Source organism: Balaenoptera acutorostrata, chromosome 10 (assembly GCF_949987535.1).
Source record: "Balaenoptera acutorostrata chromosome 10, mBalAcu1.1, whole genome shotgun sequence".
Classification (NCBI taxonomy): Eukaryota; Metazoa; Chordata; class Mammalia; order Artiodactyla; family Balaenopteridae; genus Balaenoptera; species Balaenoptera acutorostrata.
In genome coordinates, this window is record NC_080073.1 from 21,424,671 (window position 1) to 21,447,441 (window position 22,771).

Consider the following 22,771-nt stretch of genomic DNA (forward strand, 5'->3'; position numbering starts at 1 on the left):
TTCCAGACATGCATTCCCTCCTGATACCACCTTCCCATTTCATCTGTGCATTATGTCCTACCCGTATCTCTCATGATCTTCCTCCGGGGTCAGCCGGCCATGGCTTGTTTTTGTGAATAAAGTTTTATTGGCACACAGCCACACTGTTCATGTATGGATTGTCTCTGGCTGCCTTCCCACTTCAGTGGCAGAGTTGAGCAGTCACAACTGAGACTGTATGTCCTGCCAAAGCTAAAATATTTGCTATCTATCTCTGATCTAGGTCAGAAAGCTCCATGTATACTCCTCCACAAACCCCTAATTCCTTTCTCTTTCACACAGCCAGGAACAGAAACCTCTCAAAGCCTGGGCTCTAACAAGAAAAAAAAAAAAAAAAAAAATCAAATGCCTAATGTCTGGAAAGGAAAACACAATCTCACTGTCAGCCCAGTCCCAAGGAAAGCTTGTGCTGACACTTCTGCAGCCCCTTCCAATTTCTGGGCCCCTGGCAGACATTGCTAATCAGTTATTGCACTCTTTCCTGTTGAGCGTCAGATTCTTCAAAGCAATGCCTGGGCAGCCACTTCTAATCAATCAAATTTGGCATTGAAGTAGAAACTATTTTCCACCTCTGGTCCAGTGGCCACTATCCGATCAGAGAATCACCTAAGACAAAAATCATGTTTAATGAATAATCCTTGAACGTCCTTTGGGTTCCCGTGTCAGAGACAGACATACTGTCTCTCATTAAGTCCCGAGTTGGAACTTAATCCACTGTTTTCTGTTTCTTTGATTAAGCACCAGATGAAGTCGTTGGCTTGCAATAGGGGACCGTGTTATATGAAAAATGCCTCCGTTTCCTTTTAAATAAGAGATCTGTTATACTGTGCAATGCTCACACCGTGAGAGGCACCTAGGAACTGAGGCCCACTGAGAATATTCTCGAGTCGCATGTCAACGTCACCCTCATTGAGTGGCTTCGTAGGTGGAATCACTGACGCTGTTTACGCTCTTTCCCTCTCTTGGCTAATCCATTCTCTTTTAGCCAAGCTCCTGTTGTTGAATTCATGTTAGGTAAAAGCACATACACAGTGTTGCCAGGGGCTGAAGTGGAGGCATCTGTATCACTACATGTTCCTTAAACCAAGCCAAATGTCAGGAAGCTCCTAAAAGACCCTCTTTTCAAATGCTGGAGTAGATACTTGTTCAATAACCTGACATTAACCGTAATAGGTTAAGAATTGGCCAAAGATAGGTATCCATTGACAGCTGTGGGGACCTGCCCCAAAGACCACATTTGCTGCCATAAAACTGACTGGACCAGCTCCTGAGGAGGTGATAGGTAAGTTGCAAATGAGGAAGCGGATCACTTAGCAGTTTCTCCCAGGTTTTTTCCTTCAAAAGTTGGAGAAGAGAACTGGAAAGAAAGGGAATATTTCACAAAGGAAATGTGGTTTAAGGGGGCAGCTGGCTGGAGAGACATGCTTCTTCTTACTGGCTAGGGAGCGTCTGAGCCTGTAGGAATGATAACTATTCACTGGAAGGATCCAGACGCCCTGGGAAACTTGATTTGAGCCTTGCACAGTTGGCACCTTGACAGCCAAGTTGCATGCACCACGTTAGAGTGTCAACTGGAGTCCAGCCAAGTGTTTCCAAGATCCGTTGTTCATCAAAGTTGGAGCTTTAAAAGTTGAGCCAGTGAGAGTATGAGCATGCCCTTTGGCCGTTTAAAAACATTAAGCCAACCTTGGCAAAAGGTTTTAGCATTTGGCACCTTGTGTCTTTTTGTGTTGGATTTATGGAAACAGTATGAGATGTGTCCTCCCAGATGGCAATGATGAGGGCCTTCTTAATAATGTTTTAAGCTTTGAGGTTTATGGGATCCCAGTAAAATTAATAATGTGGCGTTACTGATATTCTTTGAGTGAAAAAAGCAATGCATCCCTTCCTGGAACAGATAAAGAATTTAGTAAGTATTATACCCAAGGTGCCATATAACCAAACATTGAAAACATAAGATAGTATTATTTAAAATCACATTAATAGAAAGGCTGTTACTATTCATATTGTGCATATCAGGGGTACTCTTTCACTGAGAGGAACAAAGTTCAATTTAAATTTCAGTTGGATGGGCTGTCATGGAACTAGAAGGCCCTTTCTGCAGACCAGAAAGCTGATTACCATGGATTATTTAATTTCTGGCACAAATGAGCGCAGGACTGGGAAATAAGGTATTGGAGTAAGCTAGATGTCATGGTGTGTTCCAGAGCAAGGATGCCATGGCTTAGCCATGGTTCTACCTGAGCTTGGGGGTTGGTTTGCCTCATGGGCAAGAGAATTGGTAAAGAAAGTATGTTGTTTCTGATGCCTAGCATCCCTTTATCCCCTTCCTCTGGTACAGGAACTCCCTTCACTGGGGGAAAAGTTCTTTCCACACTTCCAACCAAGTTGTTCAGTAGGGGGCTGCCGATCATGATACCCTGCGCTCTTGGACCCTAGGATGGCTCCTGCTTCTGGCTGAGCCAATCACTGCACATACACCCCATACCTGCACCCTGGCCACCATCCTTATAATAGTCAGTCCTTTGCCGTGACTTAACCTGCTAGAGCTGGCAAGGGAGAGCTCTCTTTCCTTTCTGATTAGTAGGCTATAAGGATATGCACCTGGAGCTGCCTTTGGCTGTAGTTTTATACCCTGCTGAGGTAGCACACCCAAAAGAACGAACGAACCACGCAAAGGAAGCAGTGACAAGGGCAAGGAGAAAGAAAGAGAAAGTTCTTGGCATCCACAAGGCCTGTTCGACCCTGCCTGTTCCCCAGTTTCACCACAGAAGCCCGTAAATGTCTTGTTTTGCTTAACTTAGTTAGAATTATGTTTCTGTCGTTTGCAAGCAAACAGCTTTAACAAATGAAGCTGGGACTCCACATTTCTCTCCTAGGCTGCTAGACCACATTTCTAACCCCTTTCATTCCTGCCTGCTTCAGCAAGCTTTCTTTAGTTGCCTGTTACTGTGCCAGCACTGTGATAGGCCCTGAGGATACGATGCTTAGGCAGACAGTTGTGGTCCCTGCCCTCTTGGGACATGCATGGGTATAACAAGACCTCTTGCACCTTCTTCCATTCCTGTGGAGTTTTGGGTTCTGAACCGTGGACTCGCCTTTCCCTGTGCCTTGTCCTCCTTTGTTGATGTCCTCATTCCCAATTGCTCACGTGAACTTGGCTTTCTGTCTTTCTTGACCTACTTTGTGCACAGATTTACTCAGTACAAAGCACTAAATTCACTGCTCTGCCTTGACTGTTGGCCTTTGGGTGGCTTTTTCCAGTCTCTGAATCTGAGCTGTCACTCTCTAACCTCTCTAAGCCTCAGATTTGCCATCTGTAAAATAGAGGTAACAATAATACCTATTCCATAGGTTGTGGTGGAGATCAAATGCTTAATGCATGCTTCATAACAAGAAGTCAATATACAGTAGTAGAAATGACTATCTGATACTTCCAACTCTAATAAACAGATTTAAATGTAGAATCACATTCTTTTCATCTTTAGTATGCGAGAAAATAATACTATAAAAAGATCTTCTAGATTAGAAAGGCTATACATTTTTTAATTTTAATTTTTCTGAGTTCTGTTATTGGGCAGAAATCTCAGGAGAAGAAATACATTTGCCCTGTATTTCCTATTTGACTTTTTTTTAAAAAAAGGAGAATCCAGAAGAAAATACCCTTAGGAATAGACTTGTCACTGATTCTAGGTAGAATAAAATGTGCAAAGGGAGACCAGTATGTATGTGTATGTGTGTATGTGTGTGTGTGCATGCACACATGTCTAATAGAGAGGGAAAATGAGTACATTTGAACTTGTAAGGTCTGACCATGTCCTTAAGCTGCCTTTATTTTCCAGCTGATCACATTAGATGCATATTTAAGGTTTCTACACTTCAAAACCTGTTGAGCCCGTTTCTTTTCTCTGTGAAGGGTCCTGTGACTGTATTTGTTTAGTGCCCAGTATTTCATAGTCTCAGGGGGTAGCAGTAATGGCAGGAATGAAATCTACTTCTCTACTTATCTAATGAGAAAGGGTTCTCTTGTTTCTTGTTGAAATCCTTGTCACTGAACGCTTTTACTTTGCTAGAAAAGGACCTCTGGTAGAATGCTACCTTACATGGCATCCCCTGTTGCATTAAATGAATTCATCCCTTGGTTAATGGAATTAATTGCTCAATTAAGCCAGTTTTTAAGTGGAGATAGTGACAGTCCTTTCTGTGCTGTTGAAGACATTAGGGTGGTTTGGTGGGTGTGAAATCCACGGTGGCGATGTTGACACAGCTTCTTTTCTTAAGAATATCATGAAGGAGTAAATCTTCCTTTTCCAAGAAGGAAGCCCATTTGAGGCCCCTGAATTCATGCTAGACCTCAGATCACCTCTGTGATCTGAGCAGTTCATACAAATGAAGTGGTGGGGATCTTACCTAGCCTTTCAGTTGTATACACAGTATCATCTGGATTATCTACACATCTAGCTGCTACTGGCATGTCCTCTGGAATGTTCCACAGATACACAGCGCTGTTCCTCTCCTGCATTCTGTACTTGAATGTCCGATAATCCAGACGTTCCAGGATTTGTGAAATAAAATAATCACTTTGGATCTTTTTCAGCTGTTCTTCAACCAGCCATTTCCATACTTATATCTCATTGGTTCCTTATCCCTTTTGATTGCTGTGTGTCATGTATGATATAAATAATATATTGAGGTCAATTGTACTATCTCCTGATACCAACAGCCGTCAGCTAGCTTCGTGTCATAGTGTCTATCATCTGGGTTGCTCATTTGGGTATTAGACGTCCAGGAGACCTAGGGTTGACTGAGAAATTCACTTTGTATGTTGTAAGTTTGAAAATTGGTTCAATTTAGTCCTACACATATTAATTAAGCCTCTACTATACATGGGGTATTACGTTAGCCTCTGGGATACAAAGATATGTAAATCATACATCTTGCCCTTGACAAAGTTTCCAGTCCAATGTAGAGTGTATTGTCAAACATCTCCTAAAGTAACAGAGAAGCACACATATTAGTTGGCTTAATTAAAAAGAAAACATATAAAGCAGGCCTCCTGAGGCATCCTCCAACACACACACAATACTTGAAAGCTCCAGTTTTTCTTCTTGGTAATTGTCTTGCTTAAGTTAAATCTCTGTATTGGCTTCATTTTCAAGATGGCAGCAAGAGGGCTCTACCAGTTCCCAGGCAAGGTTTTCAGAAGCCCCCCTCAGTAGACTTTTCCTTAGGTCTTAATAGCCAAGACTGGATCATAATCACACAGCGAGGCGAGTGGGATTACCATAACTGGTTTAGGCTAATCATTTTGGGTAGAATGGAGCTTGGGTAACAGACCCATTACCATAACAGTTGGATAGACGTGAGAAATTAGAAATTTACTATAATGTGTCATGTCCTATGATAGGAGTCTCTGAGATTCCAGAAGAAGTGTCTCTACATAGACTACCGTATTTAGTCACTTACTGATGAAACGTTTTTTTGTTAAGGTAAAAGCTTTTCTGAAGTCTGTAGAGATTATAGTGATTGTTTCCCCTAATGTCTTCCTCTGTGCTTCTTACACTGGAGTAATGCATTCTCTTAATCAGGGTATTGGGGGGTGTCCTAAGAGATTATGGGAAACCAAAAATAAATATGTGCATCTTCCTGGAGAATCAGTTTTACTTACTTTGTTTTTAGAAAGAAAGTCTAAATATATATATAATATATATATAATAACAATAAATAAATACATAATGAAGAGTACAAAATGTACATGAATCTTTTAGATACAAAAGGTGTATTCAACTTCTGATTGGTAAAATTTCTTTGGGAACCTACCCCTGGCCCCTAATGGTCTATCTTCCCTCCCCTTTGCCATGTAGTTTACTTGGATGGAGTAGTAGAAGAGGGTCAGTTTCCATAAGCTTTCATTGTTTTGGAAAGAAATTTAGTTAATCTGGGTGCATTTCTTTCCACACAACTGTGTTTCAGTGATTGTGGGCTTTTGAAAAATCTCCTCCAGCTTGATCATAATCTGATGTTTATGGTAGTTGTACTTTATCATGTAAATATAATGTTTGCATTTTATATATTTCTATGTTGCGTGGCTTAAATTATTTACTTTAATTCTTTACCCTCTCTAAAACTGTATAGTAGTGCATACAGAAAATGGCATTCAAAACAGAGTAAAGAATGCCAATAACTGTTGACATTCTCTGCACTCTTGTAGTTAATCAGTTATTCTGTTTTAGAAATAGACACAGAGAACAAATCCGCCAGGCTAATGAGTTCAAGTCTTCTTATCCTGCTCCTAGCTAGCATAACTTGAAGTTATAGAAAGTGAACTAGTTTCCTAATGTCCCAAAGCACTCTTGAAAAGGTTTAGAGAACTAAGCCACTTAGGAGGACAAATATGTCTCAGATAATCCCTGCTGCTACTGTCAAGACTCATTTGAATCAGGTCAAATTAAAATTAAGATGGTTCAGCGCCAGAGGTCTCACACATCACTTTCTTTCTTAGCAAATAGTGTCCCCAACTCTGTTAGAAATATCTCACACTTAAGCCATCTGAACACCTTCCTGGGTCTCAACTATTTTACCCCATTGTTGGTTTTTATCCAGTGATTTGCCCTAATCCAATACCAGCCCCATGTTTCTTCCTTGGAAAATGCTTCTAGACCTAGGGAGTAGGTTCCAAGCCTTATTATTCTTGGCTCTCAAACAGTCCTAAACTCTCTCTTAAATTACATCCAATTTTTTTTTTTTTAAATCACAGTGCTTTAATTTTTGTTTTTGTTTTTTTTTACTTTATTTATTTATTTGGTTGCACCAGGTCTTAGTTGAGGCAGGTGGGCTCCTTAGTTGTGGCATGTGTGTGAGATCTAGTTCCCTGACCAGGGCTCGAACCTGGGCCCCCTGCATTGGGAGTGCAGAGTTTTAACCACTGCGCCACCACGGAAGTCCCCCAATTTTTTTTTAAATGAGGAAAGGCTCTCCTTTTGTAGGGCTATGGATAGCTTTTACATTTCTGTCTAGACAGGCATAGTTCCTGAACTCATGGAGGGTATGGTCTGGTGGTGAAATCAGGCATAAGCAGGTAATTTTAAACGTGATGGATATTATGAGAGGGAAGGATTCAGCTGCTGTGATGGAGCCTGCATCTGCTTCAGGAGACCAACATTCAAGCTAAGTCTTGAAAGATAAATGGGGGGTTTATTGGATGAAATCCTGGGGTGGAAAAGAATGTTCAGGAATGAAGGAACAGCAAACACGAAAAGCCCGAGGCAAAAGAGTTGGAACCCCAAAGAAGACCAGAATGGCCTTCTGTAATGAGGCGAAACCTGAAACAGAAGACAATAGCTGAAAAGGTTATTGAGAGTGACAGAGAAAGTCTTGTAATCAGATCTGGTATTTTGAATTATTTACTAACGTAATCATCACTTCCCTCAAGTAGAAATTTCAGCCCAAGTTGAATGAATATACAGATGTTAGAGTACAAATTAATAGAGTGCCCTAGGATTTCTGTCTGAGCAATGCTCTCTGTTTTGAAGGACAGGAGAGTGAATGAAATGGAAGTGCCAACTTTCACGTGGGGGGACACACTCTCAGGTTTCTCAGCAAACTAAAATCCTAAAGCTTTCCCCAGTAGAAACTGGACCACAGGCACACCACCATGCCCTTCTAAGCCGTGGCGAGTGTGGTGAGTGAAGTACCAAATATCAACCCACTTGGCAATGGATACAGCCAATCTCAATTGCTGCTTAAACAATGTGTGTGAATTGTGGACTGTTAAGATGGAAAACAACCCAACAATTGTTGCACTTAGAATTCTTTCTTTAAGACTTGTTTGTTCAAAATATGCTTTTCTTCCCTTATATCCAATTTTACCATGCTACCTTGAAAGACTTCTCTAGAAGTACTTGGATTCTGATTATATTATATTGCCTTTTCCTGCTATTTTAAAATTCTTTTTGAATAATTTTTACCTACATACTACAGTCTATGTTGAAATAGCATAGACTATGTCTGGAGGGATATACAAGGAACTAGGCATGGTGGTAGCCCTTGGGGGAAGGAGAAGGGCAGGGCTGCCATCTACATAGCATTTTTCATGTGGTTAAGATGAAAAGGACTCTTTCCTCAGAGCCATGAGTTTTGGCTTATCCAGCGGAGCCCAGGCTAGATTATAATCTCCACTCACTGCCTCAGCCAGATGTCCTTGTGCAGTAAACAACTTGAGCAGTCTTACATGGCAGCTCTGGAAATGAGGAGCTGGTGAACAAGGCTGAGAGAGAGGCTTATGTTTCATTCACTGAATAGCCTTTTATATGATTACATGTGCATTTCAAAATTAGAAATTGAAAAGTAATATGTGCTGATATAGAAAACCAGGAAAAGAAAGCCTCCCCCAAAATAAATTCAAATCATCCAGTGATGCCAACTCAGAAATCACTATTATCAATAATTTGATCTATTTTTCTCTAGTTTTTTTCTGTATGCATACAGTCAGTTTCAACATGGAGTTCATATGCAGTACTTTTTTCCTGCCCTCATTTTTACTTGGTTTTGTATAATAGGTGTTTTTTTCCAGTCAAGAAAATTGTTCACACCTTTTTCTGAAGATGTAAGTGTCGCATGCTCATAGTAGAATATTTAGCAAACACTGATACAGGCTTAAGGTGTGTTCTATGTTATTTTTTTTACTTCTTTTTGAGACATAATTCACGTACCATAAAACTCACCTGTTTAAAGTGTACACTTCAATGGCTTTTAGTGTATTTATGAAGTTATGCAACCATCACTGTACTCTAACTTTAGAACATTTTCATTGTCTTAAAAAAAGAAAACCTGTGCTCATTAGCAGTCACTCATTTCCTCCACCCCTCCCTCCAGACTCCCTTAGCCCTAGGCAACCACTAATCTACTTTCTATCTCTATAGATTTGCCTAATCTGGAGATTTTATATAAATGGAATCGTAAAATATGTGGTCTTTTATGACTGGCTTCTTGCACTTAGCATAGTGATTTTGCGATTCATCCATGTCGTAGCATGTATCGGTATTTTTTAGTTATTTATTTTTTACTGATTGCTTGATTATTTATTCTTGATTGATTTATTTTATTTATTCGCACACCACAAAATCTACCCTTTTAAAGGTACAGTTCAGTGGTTTTTAGTATATTCACAAGGTTGTGCAACTATCACCACTATTTAATTCTAGATCATTTTCATTACCCCCCAAAGAAACTCCATACCCACCGGCAGTCCCTCTCATTCTATCCCCTCAGTCCCTTGGCAACCACTTATCTACCTTCTGTCTTTATGGGTATATGGCCTCTTTGTCTAACTTTTTTTACTTCTCACGTTTTCAAGACTCATCCATGTTGTAGCATGTGTCAGTACTTCATTCCTTTTTATGGCTGATAATATTCCATTGTATAGGGCTTCCCTGGTGGCGCAGTGGTTGAGAATCTGCCTGCTAATGCAGGGGACACGGGTTCGAGCCCTGGTCTGGGAAGATCCCACATGCCACGGAGCAGCTGGGCCCGTGAGCCACAATTGCTGAGCCTGTGCGTCTGGAGCCTGTGCCCCGTGACGGGAGGGGCCGCGATAGAGAAAGGCCCGCGCACCGCGATGAAGAGCGGTCCCCGCACCGCGATGAAGAGTGGCCCCCGCTTGCCGCAACTGGAGAAAGCCCTCGCACGAACCGAAGACCCAACACAGCCAAAAATAAATAAATAAATAAATAAATAAGAAAATCCTTTAAAAAAAAAAAAATATTCCATTGTATAGCTATACCATGTGTTATGTATCCACTAATCAAGTGACACTTGAGTTGTTTCCACTTTTTGGCTCTTATGAATAATGTTGCTATGAACGTTCATGTCCAAGTTTTTATGTGAGCAAATATTTTCAATTCCCTTGCGTATATGCTTCATTCCTTTTTATTGCTAAATAGTTATTACATTATATGGATATACTGGGTGTTTTTAAATCTGTTCGTCTGCTGATAGACATGTGGCTTGTTTACACCTTTCGGTTATTCTGAATAGCAGTGCTATGAACATTTGTGTTTAAGGCTTTTTTTAAACACCTGTTTTCACTTCTTTCAGGTGTATACCTAGGAATGGAATTGCTGGGACACATGGAAATTCTGTTTAAACTTTTGAGAAATCGGCAATCTTTTCCACAGCAGCTGCACAATTTTACATTACCACCAGTAGTATGTGAGGGTCCCAGTTTTTCCATAGCCTCACCAGCACTTGTTACCGTCTGTTTTTTGATCATAACCATTCTAGTAGATATGAAGTGGGTATATTATTGTGGTTTTGATTTGCAGTTCCCTAATGATTAATGATGTTGAGTGCCTTTTCACGTGCTTACTAGGCATTCGTATATCTGTTTTAAAGGAATGAATATTCAAATCTTTTGCCCATTTTTAAATTGGGCTATTTATCTTTTTGTGATTGAGTTGTAGTTCCTTATGTATTCAGGATATAAGTTCCTTTTCAGATATAAGATTTACAAATATTTTCTCCCAGTCAGTGGCTTGTCTTTTCATTTTGTTCATAGAATTCTTTGAAACACAAAAGTTTTTAATTTTGATGAAGTCCAGTTTATCTATTTTTATGTTACTTATCCTCTTCCTGGCATATCTAAGAAACCACTGCCAAATTCAGTATCACAAAGATATACAGTTATGTTTTCTTCTAAGAATTTTATAGATTTAGCTCCTACTTTTAGTTCTTCTGTCTGTGTTCATCTTTGTACACGGTGTGAGGTAGGGGTTCAGATTCATTCTTTTGCATGTGGCTCTCCAGTTGTCCCAGCACCACTTGTTGAAAAGATTATGCTTTCCCATTGAATGATATTGCAACTTTTGTCAAAAATCAGTTGACCATAAATGTGAGGATTTATTTCTGGATTCTTGATTCTATTTCATTGATCTGTATGTCTACCCTTATGCCAGTACCACACTGTCTTGATTACTGTAGCTTTGTAGTAAGTTTTAAAATGTGATCTATTGAAAAGTAACAAAACACCCAACTGAAAGTAGCTTAAACTATGTAAGGTCATTTGTTGTTTACATCTCATTACAAGTTCATCTGAAAGTAGGCTGCTCCTGAGTTGGTTTGATATCTAAACAATGTCATCAAGGACGCAGGCTTTTACCACCCTCTTTTCTACTATCTTTGCTGTTAACACGTGTCCTCTTGGTCACAGGATGGCTGCTGTAGCTCAAAGCATTGTGTCTTCATATGACAGTGTCCCAAGCAGGAATCAGGGAATGTGCTCAAAAAATTCTTGTGTTGTTCCAGCTCTTCGAAGAGGAAAATCTTTTCCAGAACCCTTTAGAAATCTTCACTTTATAGCTTATTGCCTGAATGGGGTGTCATGCCTTCCCTTAGACCAATCATACTTCATCCCAGGGGAATGGAAAATGGCCACCCACAAAATCAGAGCCTCTGAAAAGGGGGTAAATGGCTAATGGATAGACGACCAACACTATTTGCCAAAATACATAAACATATAAAGAATAAACCAAGATTATTTGTAAGTCTACCAGACTGAAATAATAATGGATCTTTTTAGGGTAAGGAGGTCTACCTTAAATTTCTTTGGTGCTAGGTCCTTCAGAAATAAAACCTATTTTCTTCCTCTGTTATTGACTCAAGACCCGATCGTGTAGTTCTTCTCTTCATTCCTGTCGAATACTGCCTGGAGCTCCCTGAACTCTTGGTCTAAAAAATACACAACTGCTTTCTCAACTTTATACAATATTCACTGTCCTTCAGGTGTGTAGCCTACTGCTTTTGGCCTCTTTATCTTCTTGTAGACAATTCATTTTATAGTTGAAAACAGTATGTTGCTACTACCCACTTCAAATTAACTTTAGGATGGCAAGACACAAGAAATACTTTTATGTCTTTTTTTTTTTTTTGGGATGCTAAACTTTACTTTTATTTTGCTCTTACTGCTAACGGGCCAAATAGTTGAAGTTCCTAACAATAATCCTACCAAATCATTCTGTAGTTTTTAGTAATAATGGAGAAATGATCTATATTTATAACCTGTTGCCCATATTTGTTTGCTAGCCAGAGTATTCCTGGCCTTGAGAGTTTTTACTACTTAGAAGGCCATTGATCTTGGCTGATTTCTGTTTTTCATTTTACTACAATTATCTGTTAATCTTTGGAAAGTCAAGATTTTTCATTTATCCTTTTTTTTCTTCTACTATTTATTGTATAGGAGTGAAGGTCATTGTTGTTGTTTTTTAATAAATTTATTTATTTATTTTTGGCTGCATTGGGTCTTCGTTGATGTACGCAGGCTTTCTCTAGCTGTGGTGAGCGGGGACTACTCTTCGTTGCGGTGCACGGCCTTCTCATTGCGGTGGCTTCTCTTGTTGCGGAGCACAGGCTCTAGGCACGTGGGCTTCAGTAGTTGTGGCTCATGGACTCTAGAGTGCAGGCTCAGTAGTTGTGGTGCACGGGCTTAGTTGCTCCTTGGCATGTGGGATCTTCCCGGACCAGGGCTTGAACCTGTGTCCCTTGCATTAGCAGGTGAATTCTTAACCACTGCACCACCAGGGAAGTCCCGGTCATTGGGTTTTAAGTCACTGCTTTCTTATCTCCCATAAAAAATTCAGTTACTTTTCTTTATAGATTTTCTTTTTCTTCTCATCATTGTTTTATTCTTATTTAAATTGGGTAAACCCAAAGGGTGGACATTTTGTCACATTAAGTTCCTTGATAATAAGTAAGTCCTAGAGCCCTCCGTACCCTATAAATTTTACTATGAGGCCAAAACAAATGATAACTTATAAATACCAAAAAAGTCCTTTTATTTCTCAATTAAAGTAGAAGGACTGAAAAATTAGCAGCTGTGCCATTTAAGATGCTTTTAAATGCTTTTTTCCACAGATCTTCAGCAAATCACCCAGCTTTTCTGTGCCTCAGTTTCTTTATCCATGAAATGGGGCCAGCAATACCTTTCTCCATTTGACCTTGGGAGAATATTGTGCGAATCAACAGATACTATGTGTGGAGCTGCCTTTATTTATTTAGAAAAGGGTGCTGTATAGACCAATTTATTACTATTTTATTTTTGTCATTGTTGGGGTGCATGTAAATTAAGTATAAATAAAAGGTGATAAACTATGGGGGTGGAGATAAGTCACAAGATTGATACTATTTCTTCTTTGAAGAAGAAGGTCAGCCTATATACACACTACTATATATAAAATAGATAACTAATAAGAACCTACTGTATAGCGCAGGGAATGCTACTTAATACTCTGTAACGACCTATATGGGAAAAGAATCTTAAAAAAAGTGGATATGTGTATACGTATAACTGATTCACTTCGCTGTACAGCAGAAACTAACACAACATTGTAAATCAACTATACTCCAATAAAACTTCCTTTAAATTAAAATTTTTTTAAAATAAAAATAAAATGCAAAAAAAAGAAAAACAAAGTATTTGAAAATGCTTTAAAGATATAATAAATAGAAAAGTTATAAACAAAACAAAAAAGAAGAAGAAGCCCTTTCCCTCTGATCTACGTGGGCTTCCTTGGAAGCTTCATCTCCTTCGAGTGCTGTCTCATCTACACTGATGAATTCTAAAATTTGACCTGGCAAAAATCTCCAGTATCTCTTTAGTGGATTAACTAGTAAAAATGGATACAATGCAGGATCTAATACGTTGCTCCCTTTTTTGTACTTTTTCATGCAATGGACATAGCGTCCTCCTCTTTCCTGTGAGCAAGGAGAATTTGACTTAATAAAATAACAGGTGAGGTTTTTGAGGAAAGATGAGAAAGTTTTGTTTTGTTGTTTTCCTTCTATGAGTGGAATGAGTTTGCCAAAGAAAAGAGGTTGGATAGATGCCTTGGTGCTGGATATTATTTAGTTTGTAGTGGTTTTAGCCCTTTATGATGCCAAAAAGCCATTCAGAGTCCTAAAGGCAGCTGCAGAACTTAACCAACCTACTGGTCAGCCTTGGGCGATGGTGATAATGACAGGTACCCTACCCTTCAGGATTCCATGACTTCTGCATGCTCCCATCCACCTCCTGCCGCTGGAGGCCAAGACCGAAGGGTGCTCCAGCTCGCTCAGCCCCAGGAAGGGAAGAGAGAAAAAAGCAGGAGAGGAGGGAGGAGCGAGAACACTTTGCCTTGGGCTCAAGTGGGATTGAAGCAGAACTTGTGTCCCACTGGCCCTCCTGCCTTCTCCTTAGGGCAAGATGTAGAAGCAGGGAGGGGCATGCAGACCCCCTGCTGGGGGAGACCGCCTCTGCACAGCTGGGCACTCCTCCCAGAGGCCACAAGAGGTGCTTGCGTTGAAAAGTGCACCTTTGCCCACCAAACTCTCAACCCGTGTGCATATTGAAGCCCTGTTCCGGGGGACCTGTTGACTTTATTATATAGACATTCCTAGGTAAGCCCTTCCTTGTCACCCTTGGAACTTTGCAGCTGCCTTGCAGCTGGGCTTCCGTGCTCTTCTGCTTCTCAAGCACTCTCTCTCGCCCTTCCCCTCAAGTCCCACAAGTCTGAGATCCCTCCTGCTATAGAACCATGGAGCCCTCATTCTTACAGCTCATGCCGCCTTGGACCACTATTTGTGTCCCCCCTCTCTTGTCACCTGGCTCCGCCCTCCTCAGCCTTCAGGTCTCAGCTGCGGTGTCACGGTGTCACGGTGTCACGTCCTCAGGGAGGCCTTCCCTGGTCCTCCCCCGCCCCCAGCTTCCATCACATGTCTCTTTTATAACCCTGTGCGGTTCTGCCTGTTTTTCCTCTATATTACTTGTTCAAATGTCTGCCTTTCTCTCCCGTCTCTAAGACCCACTTAGACAGAAATCCTCTCTGTTTTTCCTAGTGTGTTCTAAGTACTCAGTTCCCTGCCTGACACGTACTGCAAACTCAATACGTAATTTTTTAATGAACAAGAGTGTGTTTTAGGAATGGATGAACTTCTTTCTATATTCACGCTTGAGACAAATAGTCATTCATTTGTCAGGTCAAGAACCATTGATTGATTGTCTGTTATGTGCCAGCCACTGGGGGAACAAATATGAATAAGGTGTTTTCCCTACTTCTGCCAGTGGCTTCTGAATGGATATGGCTTCCACCCCACCTGGAGTAATTGGAAATGTGTGGAGGTGCTTTTTGTTGTTGATGTCATAATGACTGGGGACACTGCTGGCATGTAGTGAGCAGAGCCAAAGGTCACTAAACATTTTCCAGTGCGTGGGGTACACTTCTGCACAAGGAGGGACCATCCAGCCACCCCGCCTCCACTCACCTGTAGGGACTCCTCAGAAAACTGACAGTCTGGGGAGTTTCTTGGTGGTCCAGTCGTTAAGAATCTGCCTTCCAATACAGGGGATGCAGGTTCGATCTCTGGTCGGGGAACTAAGATCCCACGTGCCAAGGGGGAACAAAGCCTGCATGCCGCAACTACTGAGCCTGCGTGCCAAAACAAAATATCCCGCGTGCCGCCACTAAGACCCGACACAGCAAAATAAATAAATAAATAAATAAATAAATATTTTTAAAAATCAGTGAAAGCCTTCTTTGACTTACTGATTAATTGGCTATATGGAATTTACAATAAAGAGTATTGTATATTTTAAAAAAAAGTTGACAGTCTAACACTGAAAAGTGAACCAAAGGGAGCACCTTTGCCCCTTTTGAGGCGATGAGAGACTTCTGTAGCAACTCAAGGCCCACTGGAGGCATCAGCATTCCACCTTGGGGTTGATGTAGGGGGAATTGTTTTTGTCATGTGCCAAAGAAAGGCTTCAACCCTACTAAGGAGCCTGTGATTTAAAGGAAATGATAAGGCCAAAAATTAAAGTGCCAAAAGATAAATAGCTTATGGTGAAAATGACTGTTTCTCATTTTTATGATAAATATCCAAAAAAAAAGGGTATGTGTAAATGATAGGAAATGTCATTCCAGTTCCTTCTCAATGGGCTTTGAGTACATTACAGCTCTTGGTGAGTGTGTGAGTACCATGATAGAGTGATTGTTGCATCTCTAATCTGCCTTTTGGGAGAAAATATCAAGAGGGAAGACTGTTTCCCCACCAGTCCTATGAGAGGAAGAGCAGGGTGTGGGGTTGAACTAGACCAAGGTTCCTCTATCTCCACACCACTGACATGTGGGGCAGGAGAGTTGTTTGTCGGGGAGGCTGCCCTGGGCACTGTAGGATCTTGAGCGGCATCCCTGACCTCTGCCCGCTAGACGCCAGTAGCATTCCCGAGTTGTGACAACCAAAAATGCCTGTGTAGGCAGGGTTGCAGAATTGCCCCTGATTGAGAGCCACTGAACCAGACCTTGTTTTCGTCCCCCTCAAGCCCTGTGTCAGACGTGGCCTGTCAGAATTTAGCCACACTGGCTCTTCAGCCGTGGAGAGAGGAGAGTTTTAAAAATATCCACAGGCATTCGATGGACTCTGTCTTTTTGATGGGCAGAGGGGACCCCTGGAAGCCGCTGCGATAGAACTGCTTATCTCTTTCTGGAGACAGGGGTTAGCATTTTGTGCTGTCTTCCTAGCACTGTGCTCTTCTTCCTGCTGATTGCTCAAAGGAGAACCTACGGGAGCCTCGGGGATAACGACAATTTCTCTTTTATGTCTGCAGCAGAACTCCCAGGAGTATGAGCCATGCTGTCACCTGAAGCATCTTTTTAAGCCTCCAGAGAGAGCTGCAGGAAATTACAGTGTATTGCAGGGAACTCTGATGCTGTAGAGGGAAAAAAAAAATCCTCTTCTTAAATTAAAAAAAAAGAAAAAGAAAAGCAAGATAATTTTGAAGCCAGCTTGATTTAGCCCCCTTTCCACAGGAAATTTTAGACCAGTTTCAAGGGTGTGTGTCTGGGATCTGGTTTGTGCCACGTGGCTCGTCCATTTTCAGAAGGATGCAGCAATTGGGTGGCTCTTTTCTCCACTGCTCCACACCTGGGTTCAGTTGCCACCCACTGTCAGCCCCTGGTGTGAAGAACTTACTTTTCCTTCCCTCTAAAAGCTATCTCTGCCTAGAGCTTTGAACTTCTCCTTCTGCAGGAGAAGAAAGCTGTTTGGATAAGAAGAAGCGTCCGTGCTTATACTGGTGGGAACAAAATGTCTTTTCTTATCTTGCATCTAGCTTGGAGCATCTACTGCTTCTCTGGGTCCTCAAGAAAGGCTGGCTGTGTGATGGAGAAGAGCTAGCTCCAAAGAATTTTTTGGGGAACTTGAAGAAAGTGAAAGAACTGCTCCTTCAAAAACAAGTCACCACCAACTTTAACCTCCAACACACAGAAAGGGATAGGAAAACAGATGTAGATACTTAGTTGAAAATTTTTTTAAAACACATTTTACGAATACTGTTTTATCTAGGTACCAAAAGAATGAAACAATTCCTGATTTTGGTGGTGGTGATCATTTTTTTACTTTGGGCGCTTACTTTTTGCCAGCCGTATACTAAACACTTTATACAGCATATTTTGCTTAATCTTTCCCCAATTGCTGTGTAGTAGATTCTGATATTATCCCTATTTTATAGATGAGTACACTGAGGCTTTGTGGCTTTAAGGAGCTTGTACAAGGTGCCACAGGTCTTTTTTAATAGATAAATAAATAATAAATAAAATTTAATAAATAAATTTAATAAATAGATTTTATTTTAATAAATTTATAATAAAAATAAATAGGGCATCCCTGGTGGCGCAGTGGTTGAGAATCTGCCTGCCAATGCAGGGGACACGGGTTCGAGCCCTGGTCTGGGAGGATCCCACATGCCGCGGAGCAACTAAGCCCGTGAGCCACAATTGCTGAGCCTGCGCGTCTGGAGCCTGTGCTCCGCAACAAGAGAGGCCGCGATAGTGAGAGGCCCGCGCACCGCGATGAAGAGTGGCCCCCGCTTGCCACAACTAGAGAAAGCCCTCGCACAGAAACGAAGACCCAACACAGACATAAATAAATAAATAAAATTTAAAAAAAATAAAAAAAAATAAAATAAAATAAATAAATAAATAAATTTATTTATTTATTTATTTTAAGGAGCAGGGAGTTAAGTCTCTTAGGACACTTAGCTCCTAACGCCCACGTCCTGCAATAGCGCTTCTCCATCTTTAGAGTCAGAATCCCCCAGAGGCCAAGTGAAACCTCAGATCCCTGACCGCACCCTGATTCTGGAGGGGGCCCAAGAACTTGTCTCTCTAACAAGTTCCCAGGTGATGTTGATGCTGCCAGTTCAGGGACTACACTTTGAGGACCCCTGTTCTGCCACATCCAATTTTCTAGAAAATAGTGTCAGCACTGACTTTGAAAACCTTGAATGCAAATCACTGAAGTTGGAATTGACCACTGACATCAGGCCTAGGCACAGATAGATAATAGCCATGGTGTTTCTAGAGCATCTCTTCTGAGAGGATGGTGTCATGAGACGGAGATAATTGACCTGTTGTAGGTTTTATTTGGTATTCCCTCGGCTGCCGATTTCCGAGAACACCGTCTCACTGCATCATTAAAAAAAATAGTAAATGTACCACCATCATCCACTCGCACTCACAAGCCAGTTTTGAAGTTCGGTAGTTTCCCATTAGAAGGATGACATTTCATTTTCAAACTGTACTTGGTTCACTGTCTTTTGACTCAGTGGGACCTAGTATTTTCTGATTCTTTGTAAACACTGTGACCATTATCTTGGAAAATATCAGAATGCTAATACTAAGGAACACATGGAGCAGATTTACTGTGAAGAAAGGTTTGCAAATCTTGGATCGGGTCTTTTGCCCTATTAACTAATTCGACAAAAAACTCTTAGGCAATTTTATTCGTAATAAAAAGAAGTAAAAAGTAAGAAAAGAAACGTCTTTTAAGAGTTTCCCAATTATGGTCACTTTGAAAACAGTAGGCACTTTGAGGACAGATTTTTGTGTTCTCTTTTCACTGGTTGACTTTCACCTGAATTAAGATTCCAAAGGCACATTTGAAACCTGAAATAAAGCTGATTTACTTGTCGATAATCTCTTCTGAAGCCTTCTGGGCTAGTTCGGGAGAAAAGCTTTGGCACTTTTACCTTTCTGCCACTTAATAGCACAGATAACAGCCCAGGTGTGAAACTGCCAGTAAAATACAGATGATTGTCCTACAGATGGATTCAGGAAAAAACAACAACATCCTGAAATTTGCTGCAGTACTTTTGCTGTGAGCAATGTTTTACAATTATTTGGGACTGAAATCTACACATATTCCAAAGGAAAATAGAGCCTGGTGGCATGTGGGACTCCTCGGGCTCCTTTTTGCAAATGCCTTTGGCAATATCAATTCCTGGGGGAGAACTTTAAAAAAACAAAACATTATTTGGTGACTTTGTGAGTGGTGGAACAGCTTCCTTTGGTTTTGAGTCGAGAATAAACTATCTACCTGTGTAGGTTTGTGCTAGTAGCTGTTACTACACATGTCCAGAAGCTGAATTTTCCAGAACCAAACCAAGGATTCTCTTGTGAGCTTCTATTTCCCAGCAAATACTAACTGGAAGCTATTTGCTAGAGACCAAGAACGCTCTTTGTGTTTCTCATGAACTGACTGCTGCGTTGGAATTAGCACAACGTGCGGGGTGCGCGATCCTGCTTTCTGGCTGGCAACAGTAGGCAGGTTGTCATTTTCTCTGAGACCCTCAAGTTAGGAGCAAAGGCAGGTTCTGCAGTTACGCACACACCGTTGCTCTGAGACTGTTATCTTCACCTCTTGGTGAAGCACAACCAAGGAAACATTCAGGGCTGTTCCCCCGAGTGGGGTCCAAAGGGGTGCTTCGGAGGATTTTTTTTTCTCCTGCTGTATCTGTGGCTGCCCGGAGATATTTATCACTGTGAACAGAGGCCAAGCAAAGACCCTGTAGTGTAAAGTAAGGTGCTTCCCAAAGCGGATTCGGAGATTGGGGCTGGTGTGTGCGCGCGCGCGCGTGTGTGGTGTGTGCAGGACGTGCAAGCCCAGTGCGCCGAAATGCAGCGCTCTCGTCTGCCTGCAAAGAGTCGCTCCACTCCCCCCCCCCCCCCCCCCCCGCTGCCCAGCGCACTCGGGGAGCGCCAGGGGGAGTCCTCGCCGGCCCGGGCTTCCCGCGACCCGGGAGCGCCGAGGGCTCGCCTGGCGGAGCTTAGCGCAGCTCGCTCGGCGCTGCCAGCGAGAGGGCGGGGTGGACACTGGGCTTCTGTGTGCCCGCCGCAGCCGTTGGTTGGCGGGCGCCCAATCTCGGGGCATGCCGCCGGAGCCTGGCCAGGACGCACCGTGAAAGACCAGTTTGGGGGAAGGCTTGACCCCCGGCGGCCCACAGAAGCCGGCGTCGGGAGCCCAGGCGGCGGGGCCGCTGCGATCGGGCTCGCAGCGCTGCAGCTGCGGGAGCCGCCGGCACCCCACCCCCTGCCCGGGTTCAGAGGGACTGAGGAGGAGGCATGGCCTCGGTGTTCATGTGCGGAGTGGAGGACCTGCTGTTCAGCGGCAGCCGCTTCGTGTGGAACTTGACCGTGTCCACGCTGCGGAGATGGTACACAGAGAGGCTGCGGGCTTGCCACCAGGTGCTGCGGACGTGGTGCGGACTGCGGGACGTGTACCAGGTGAGCCGGGGCCCGCGGCGCCCGAGGGCCTTAGCGGGATGCCGGGCGCTCGTGGGAAGCCGGTTGGTTCCACCTGTATGATTTTATTGTCCCTCTCCTTCCACCGCTCTCTTTTTCAACTCCTAGCGGGCTGCTCGGCTCTTGGGTCAAAAGCTCAGCAGCTATGGGTAACCGTTGCGTGACAAAGCTTGTGAATTTTCCCCATCGGGCATGGGGGGCACTTGTGAATTAGTCCCTGGCTTTGCAGACATCTATTAGCGAGTGATGGTGTATCTTAGCAGCAGAGCGTCTGCAGGGAGCAACTCTGACATTCACATGATTCCTTCTTTTTCATTTCATTGGGGTGAAGGTAGGCATTTCAAGGAGCAAGGATTTCACACCGGTTTATGGTCAGAAGGGTCTGAATGGATTTGCATTCTTCCCTTTGATTTTATTTCAGCTTTCCTTTGGGCAGCCCCAACTTGCAAGGCAGAGCCAGGAAAAGCTGATTGTGTCCACTGGCTTTTGGAAGGAAGGACAGCAAATTGTGAACACTTTGCAGGAGGATGACAGGCTGGGGAAGGGAGGGGTGGCCTGGCTGAGCGTTGGAATGCTTACGTTTGGATTTACTCCCTGTCGTATAACACAGTCTCTTTATTTCTCTGCTAGGTCTCATCCTGCAGGCAAAAAATGCAGCAACTTTGCTCAGTCTCTCTGGGGCTACAGCTTCCCTTCATTTTTTTTTAAACAGTCGTTTGTGGATTTAAAAGTCCTGTGCTTTGGTTGTTAATATTTTTCAGGTTTAAAAAATAATCTACATTGCATTTAGGAAGATTACACCTGGTGTTTACTATAGAATGTAGTGTCACGTTTTCTTTCCTGTGATGTAGAATTAGCTTTGTTGCAGTTCTTGGATTCTCCCTACTCTGACCACATTCTCTATATGGCTATGATTCATATCTCATTGTATTGAGTCCCATATGTGATCAAGCTTCTGGTGTTGATAAGCCATTGTCTTCCATCAATCAGGCAAAATTAAAAGACCGGCACCTGCGGTTAAACTGTGGGCATCTAAAGAATCAGCGTCCCCTTGTCATCCCTGACATCCCTATCATCCTTGTTAAAATGTGAGGAACATTATACTTGTGCTTTCCCGACTCCTGCTTTGGATAACATGTCTGAGATGTCTTGCGTTTTGAAAGAATCCAAAAGCCAGGTTGAGAACCGGGGCAGCATGTGGTGGTTTGAGAGGATTATGGAGCTGTGGATATAGCCCATCTGGCCACATTACACAGATCACCTAGCTTTTTGGAGCCAGAGGTGTGTCTGCCTCTCAGCCTGTTTCTCTTTTGGGAAATCATTGTTCAGTTTGGTCTGTAGGAGAAGTGACCCTGATATACTTTTGTTTTCACTTTTTAACATTTGAGAAACTTTCAAAAGGAGGGCACAAGTACTGTGGCCAACCATTCAGCCTTCATGCCTCTCCCCAAAGGCTCAGGGAACTTAACGGCTTACCTCGTCTACTGTTAGTGACCAATTCAAAAATGACGCTTCCAGAAACCTGAGACCCCACGAGTTCTTTACAAGGTTGATCAGTAATTATTTTTAAGCAGAACAGCGACTTGAAGGACTAACCTACTGAACTATAGGTTTTCTCTTCCGTAAAATGGATGGTGACTGAGCCAGTACTCTCTCATAATGATAAGAAGGGACATCTAAAATAACCATGGCCATTTTATGAGTATTGAGTCTTAAGCAGAAAATGATCTCCAAAGTTTGTGTCTTTGGAGAAAACTTGAAAATATTTTAAGACTTGAGAGAACTCTTAGATTTTTAAATTGTACAACATAGTTGTTAGCAAAGAAATACCGTTTCCTTTAATGCCTTTCAAACTTCAACAAGAAAGTACTAATGTAAATTGTATAGAATAGAATGACAGTAAAATAAAGTGGTTAATACCTTATACTCCAAGTTAAATAGACATGAGATAGGATAAATCCTACCTCTGCCTGTGTATGATCATGGATAAGTTACTTAATTTTACTGTGCTTCAGTTTCATTGTTTATAAAATGAGAAATACTATAGTACTAACCACAGAGGTTGATATTAAAATTAATTGACAGTACCGAGAGCTTAGGAAACATTCAGTAAATGTTATCTGCTC

General features: G+C 42.1%; 1 protein-coding gene across 6 annotated transcripts in view; it reads left to right on the plus strand.

Moving 5' to 3' along the window:
- FRMD4B (FERM domain containing 4B) overlaps positions 1–22,771 on the plus strand; it is a 340,426-nt gene that overhangs the window by 138,840 nt on the left and 178,815 nt on the right. The window contains exon 1 of one of the 6 annotated variants that reach the window (XM_007192431.2): positions 20,169–20,627. The exons of the other annotated variants lie outside the window; for them this stretch is intronic. Coding sequence (XP_007192493.2) covers positions 20,466–20,627 — 162 coding nt within the window. The 5' untranslated portion in view covers positions 20,169–20,465. Of the gene's footprint in view, positions 1–20,168; positions 20,628–22,771 lie in introns of those variants that run through there. 6 annotated transcript variants of the gene reach the window in all.